The 6818-nt window shown below is 39.7% G+C and overlaps 1 protein-coding gene across 1 annotated transcript; it reads left to right on the forward strand.

The window, feature by feature from the left end:
* The first annotated feature begins 299 nt into the window (after nt 1-299).
* Nucleotides 300-6466, forward strand: LOC148097996 (uncharacterized). The gene is made up of 5 exons (XM_087830920.1): nt 300-388; nt 1290-2268; nt 2661-2828; nt 3196-3291; nt 5810-6466. Exons 2-5 carry the CDS (start codon nt 1300-1302, stop codon nt 6125-6127), a joined length of 1551 nt encoding a protein of 516 aa, XP_087687046.1. The 5' UTR covers nt 300-388; nt 1290-1299; the 3' UTR covers nt 6128-6466.
* The last annotated feature ends 352 nt before the right edge of the window (nt 6467-6818 follow it).

The raw sequence follows: 6818 nt of genomic DNA on the forward strand, positions 1-6818 counted from the left end.
GCAGTCCTGGCGTTCCATAGGATAAAGGAGCAGGGTTGGAATTGTGACATTTTAAAAAACAATTATTGCTAAAATAAATTTAATTCGTAGTTCTAAATAAACTCTAAATGCATTTAGGACGTTTTTTACTCACTTTATGTCTCTTCCACGATGTTATTTCTCTCTCCAACAACTTAAGTTACAATTATATTAGCATGACCAATTATGCAAATTAGGCGATGACGTCATTTAGCGACTTCTAGCTACTTTTAGGACAGCCAATAGCGATTTTTCTTACTGAGGAGTTGGCAACACTGGTTCTAGCGCCATGCGTTTGAACTTTCTACTAAAACTTTCTACTGTCCGTTTCTACCGGTTGTCGTATTCGCCGGTAATGCACGTGCGTATTGTGAGTATACTTATTTCAATAAGTGTCCGTGTTGCACAGTCAGTAGTTTACGTTGTTGAGCTATGTGTGTGTGTGTGTGTGCTAGCATGAAGCGAACAATAATAAACAACATGAGTGTGTTATCATGATGGTAATTAGACACATGTTTGTATTTTTTCGTAGTCTCAAATGTGTGGTTGTGAGATAATCTCGAAATCCTTTTAACAGTTTAGAGGGGTATTCTACTAAGCGAGCTCTACAAGTCAAGGCTTGCGGAAAAATGCATCGCCTGATTCAGCTTAACATTACACACTGGTCGAACTCGGTGCTACGAACGAAGTTCAGCTAAATTGTTCGCGCTAATTTGACAAGGCTCAACCAGCCAGACTGAGGCGCCTCCTTGACACCTTTAAGCCAGACCCTAATGGAACTGATTATAATGTAGGAATGTTTTTGTCTGTTGGACAAGAGGGAGGACTGCCTAAGTTCTGTAGAATTGAACAGGTTCTCCTGGTTAATAGTAGTGTTGTCTTTCTTTGCCAAAGGCACATATCACACTACATTGAACACCTGAGATCTTACGAACTTTTCCCAAATAATCTGGCTGTTCACACCCCATCAGAGCTAAATGACAAAACACCTCTCTGTGCTTACAACGTAGATGGAAGATTGCTCTTGACACCAAAACATTTCATATTATTACATTGAAGATTTGTTGAAGCAGGTTAACAGCTGACTTCCACATTCTCTTGGAGCTGTGCTGGGCAGTGGGTCCATGAATAAACTGCCTCACTCCAGCAGGTGTCCTTCCATACTTCCCATCGTTCAAGTGAGGCTATGGACTTGTGTACATTGTTTGTATCACCTTTACTCTCCATAAAAATTAATGGGTTTTTTTTCCTTTCTTTTTTTTCCCCCCTAGGAACCAAAAGATGGCTGCTGCCCAGAAGCATGTGCTGCGTGTGTATGTTGAACGAGACACCGCCCTGAAACTTACTCTACTTGAGCGACCAAAGTCAGTGGAGGAGCTGAAAGAAATAATTCAAGAGAGGTTCAAGCCAAGACTGGATGGGGACTTTAGCCTTCACTATGAGGATCCGGACTTTGATGGTGATCTTTGTCTCCTTGTGGACATCCAGGAGTTACCAGAGAAGGGCAGATTAAGAGTTGTCAGACCTGAAAGCAACACCTTCTCTACTGCATCTTCTGACACAGACATACTCCCACATCTACCTGCGATACAGCGCCAGAAGAGTTGGCCTGATGAATTTGTTGTTCCTAGTTTTGGTTATGAAATGGATCATATACTAGAAGAAGGAAATCGAGTTTATGAAGAATCAGGAAAATTGCTGAAGTTAAAGAGATCACAGAAGAGTGAAATCCTTAAAAAAATGGCAGAAACAATCTACAGTTTTAAAGCATACGCACATGACAAGAAATTGGCAATGGCTGCTCAAGCTTTGATTAGAGCTCATCCATGTCTCAGAATGACAGCTGGTGAAGACGGGGCGTTGGGATGGAAACGCCACATGGGGTACAAGCTTGCATCTTACCGTACCAATCTGGCCAAAGCTGGGGTTGCAGAAGTAGCCATCAACACAGGGACGCGGAGCCGAAACAACCCCAACAATGATCACCCCCATCAAAACATAAAGAAAGCTCGAAAAGCTGAGGTCAACTACATCACCAACCTGCCGAAGGATCAAACCCCAGCCTCTCTGGAAAAAATGAGAGAACAGATCATGCATGAAGTCGAAAAGACTGAGAGAAACTACTTAGTCATAGGCAAGCTCATGGACACAACCTATGCCCTACGTCGCCAAGAAATTGTTGGAGCTGTTGTAGCTCCACGAGTGAGAGAAGTCGTGGACAGATGGCCAGCCCTACTTATGGAGTCACAGGTAAAAAAAAAAATAACATAAAAAGTGTGTGTGTGTATGTATGTATATATGTGTATATATATGTCTGTCTGTCTCTTTACTGTTCTCCCAGTTTTTAAAAGTCTAGATTTTCAAACAATTTACCAAAAGCAAATGGCAGATGTAAAATGACAACACATCACTCTGTGACGTTTTTTTTTTCCCCATTCACAGTAAACAAAGTCTCTAGAAGTTTATTTATTTAAATTTCCTTTACATAACATTACAAAGAATGACGAATAACTTTCTATTTTGGCCTTGGTTCTGATTAGAATTTCTCTGGTTTTGCTAACCTGAGAACTTTTTAAAATACATTCACAATTCTGTTCCTAATTCATCTTTGTTCATTTCTGTGTATTTCTGTTCATGTACAGGTGGTGGCAGAGTTCCACCGAATCAACAATGTTAACCTGCGCACTCAATTCTACAAGGAGCTGGACAGACACACGCCTAGACTCATCACTTTGTTCCGAGACAAGGCCATCAAGACTGGCAAGATTGCAGAGGAGCTAGCAAAGCTCATGAGAATTTATGACATTCGGGTAAATTTTTCATTTCACATGATTCAGAATTACATTAACAGATGGTTTGTACACAGCTATAAGAAGCCATAGTGTCAATTGCTTCAACTGTGCCCCGAGATTAAGTGATTATGCCATGGATACAAGGTTGTCATTTTAGGAGAAGGACATCTTGACAAAATCTATCCTATCAAAATATCAAAAAAAAAAATCCAAAATACTGAATTTACCATCTATGGGTAGGGTAGGGTAGGGTTACCCTTCTAGATTGACAAGTTTAGCCTGTTACACAAAAAGTTTGGACACCCCTGATCTATAACAATGACAATCAGAACATGGCTATCCAACACTTTGTTTTTACTCTGCATTGTATTGTATGTTCATCTAGAGACAGCATGATGTAAATACAAGACGGGCCCTCGTCCTTCGTGCACTTCCTGTGTACCTGTGTGAAGATGCCTCCACGTTATTCAGGACTTGTGATGTAAGTGTACTGGCCTCAGCATCAACCCCTTTGCCTAGCTGTTCAGTCAAACATATGACATCGCTCAGAACTCAAGGAGAACCAGGGTGTATATCAGGAAGGAGGTTCAACACAGTCCTCATCTGATTTGTTTTCTCCCATATATCAACTATTGTTGAATAAGATTGCAAGAAGATTGTTACGCATAAACCAGAAAACATGAAAATAGTTGAAAGATTATTAAACAAAAACAAATCCACAGATAAAAACTATCTCCCTTTTAAAATTCAAGTGTTCTTTTTTTTTTTGGAGGTGCCATGTTGTGGTCAGAGAAATGTTTGGTAAATAACAAAAACAAATATCTTGGCATATATTTATTATTACTTCCTCCAAACCATCAACGTGTCTTTTAGACCCCATTCCTACAAAACTGCTCAAAGAAGTCCTGCCATTGATTAATTCTTCGATCTTATATATGATCAACCTATCTCTAATAATCGGCTATGTACCACAGGCCTTCAAGGTGGCTGCAGTTAAACCTTTACTCAAAAAGCCATCTCTAGACCCAGCAGTCTTAGCTAATTATAGGCCAATCTCCAACCTTCCTTTCATATCAAAAATCCTTGAAAGAGTAGTTGTCAAACAGCTAACAGATCATCTGCAGAGGAATGGTTTATTTGAAGAGTTTCAGTCAGGTTTCAGAGTTCATCACAGCACAGAAACAGCTTTAGTGAAGGTTACAAATGATCTTCTTATGGCCTCTGACAGTGGACTCATCTCTGTGCTTGTCCTTCTTGACCTTAGTGCAGCATTCGATACTGTTGACCATAATATCCTATTAGAGCGATTAGAACATGCTGTAGGTATTACAGGTACTGCACTGCAGTGGTTTGTATCATATCTATCTAATAGACTCCAATTTGTGCATGTAAATGGAGAGTCCTCTTCACACACTGAGGTTAATTATGGAGTTCCACAGGGTTCAGTGCTAGGACCAATTCTGTTTACATTATACATGCTTCCCCTAGGCAGCATCATTGGAAGACATAGCATACATTTTCACTGCTATGCAGATGACACCCAGCTCTATCTGTCCATGAAGCCAGATAACACACACCAATTAGTTAAACTGCAGGAATGTCTTAAAGACATAAAGACTTGGATGGCCACTAACTTTCTGCTTCTTAACTCAGATAAAACTGAAGTCATTGTACTCGGCGCTGAAAAGCTTAGAAATATGGTATCTAACCAGATTCTTACTCTGGATGGCATTACCTTGGCCTCCAGTAACACTGTGAGGAACCTTGGAGTCATTTTTGACCAGGATATGTCCTTCAACGCACATATTAAACAAATATGTAAGACTGCGTTCTTCCATTTGCGCAACATCTCTAAAATTAGAAATATCCTGTCTCAGAGTGACGCTGAAAAATTAGTTCATGCATTTATTACTTCCAGGCTGGACTACTGCAATTCATTATTGTCAGGATGTCCAAAAAACTCACTGAAAAGCCTTCAGCTAATCCAAAATGCTGCAGCAAGAGTACTGACAGGGACTAGAAAGAGAGAGCATATTTCTCCTGTTTTGGCTTCCCTTCATTGGCTTCCTGTTAAATCCAGAATTGAATTCAAAATCCTGCTCCTCACATACAAGGTCTTAAATAATCAGGCCCCATCTTATCTTAATGACCTTGTAGTACCATATTACCCTATTAGAGCACTTCGCTCTCGCTCTGCAGGCCTACTTGTTGTTCCTAGAGTATTTAAAAGTAGAATGGGAGGGAGAGCCTTCAGTTTTCAGGCCCCTCTTCTGTGGAACCAGCTTCCAGTTTGGATTCGGGAGACAGACACTATCTCTACTTTTAAGATTAGGCTTAAAACTTTCCTTTTTGCTAAAGCATATAGTTAGGGCTGGACCAGGTGACCCTGAATCCTCCCTTAGTTATGCTGCAATAGATGTAGGCTGCCGGGGGATTCCCATGATGCATTGAGTTTTTCCTTTCCAGTCACCTTTCTCGCTCTCTATGTATTAACAGACCTCTCTGTTTTGAATCATATCTGTTATTAACCTCTGTCTCTCTTCCACAGCATGTCTTTATCCTGTTTTCCTTCTCTCACCCCAACCGGTCGCAGCAGATGGCCGCCCCTCCCTGAGCCTGGTTCTGCCGGAGGTTTCTTCCTGTTAAAAGGGAGTTTTTCCTTCCCACTGTCGCCAAAGTGCTTGCTCATAGGGGGTCATATGATTGTTGGGTTTTTCTCTGTATCTATGAAGCGCCTTGAGGCGACTTTTGTTGGGATTTGGCGCTATATAAATAAAATTGAATTGAAATTGAATTATTGAAAACATTTATTTAAACATATGTTTTAAAACCAAACCCAAATTAAGATTATTGTAATGCATCATGATGTATCCCCATATCAAATTATATTATAATCCTAAAAGAAACGTGCGACTTATGAAGATTCACACCTCTAATCAATAGCATGATTTGTGTCCTTGTGGGGCTGAACTCATTCTTGTATTATTTTTGTTTTGCAGTCAGCAGATAGTCCAGACCTCACTGACACTCCTGTGGCTCTGCTGACAGTTGTCACGGATGACACTACTGATTCGGCTCTCTTCAGTCCCGAAAGCATCTGCATTGTCGTTGAGGATGAAATACTTGTGAATGGTCCCACAAATCTGGCTGAGTCATTTCTCCTGCTCTTTAGGTACATCTATGCACTAGACCTACAATACCCAAAGAAACTTGAGCTTACATTCACATTTATTCAGAAGGTTATGATGTGCCTTGAGGACAACAAACCACTGAAAGGGCGTCTACTGACGCTGAAGAATGATTTGTTCAATGAGTGAATCACTCAGAATGGACTACTTGTTGAGCTGAGTATTGAGGAAGCTTTTTTTTGTTTGTTTTTTTTCCTAATCATTTGGCTTTTCTACCTCACATTTAAGATGAATGACTGTTCAGTTCATGCACTATTCATGTTTAATGTTCTGTTGCCTAATACATAAATGCACTGCCTTGATGTTTGTTCCCTATAAGTACAGCAGTGGAAACCAGTACTGTTTTTTATGTATTTTTAAAAAAGAAAGTGAGCTGCAGCTGTCAAGGTACAGTAAGTGTTAAATGCCTCAATGTTCTAATAGCTGCAATTGCTGTTAATACTGAAAATGTTATTGAATTTTAGAATTGAGATGGAGACCCTTGGAGTCCCCCGCGACCCTGAATAGGGTAAGCGGAAGCGAATGGATGGATGGACCCTTGGAGTCTTTTTCTCTTGTTTTATTTATGAACCACTTTTTTATGAGTGAGCTCTGTTGTTTGTGCCTTTTTAAAAGCACATGGTGTTTAATAAAAAGTTGTTAAATTGTTAGTGTTGTTACTTTCATGTTTTCTAACACTTTTAGCTGATTATAATTTACTGGGCAAACAGTTTAGAATTATTTGTAAGTGTATTTCCCACAGTATTTAAAAAATATTGAAGATTTTAAGTGTTATTTCCCATATTATAAGTTAGAAAATATGAAAAAGTTTGAGTTTATT

Source organism: Neolamprologus brichardi, chromosome 17, assembly GCF_056152115.1.
Source record: "Neolamprologus brichardi isolate AB-2024 chromosome 17, ASM5615211v1, whole genome shotgun sequence".
Taxonomy (NCBI): Eukaryota; Metazoa; Chordata; class Actinopteri; order Cichliformes; family Cichlidae; genus Neolamprologus; species Neolamprologus brichardi.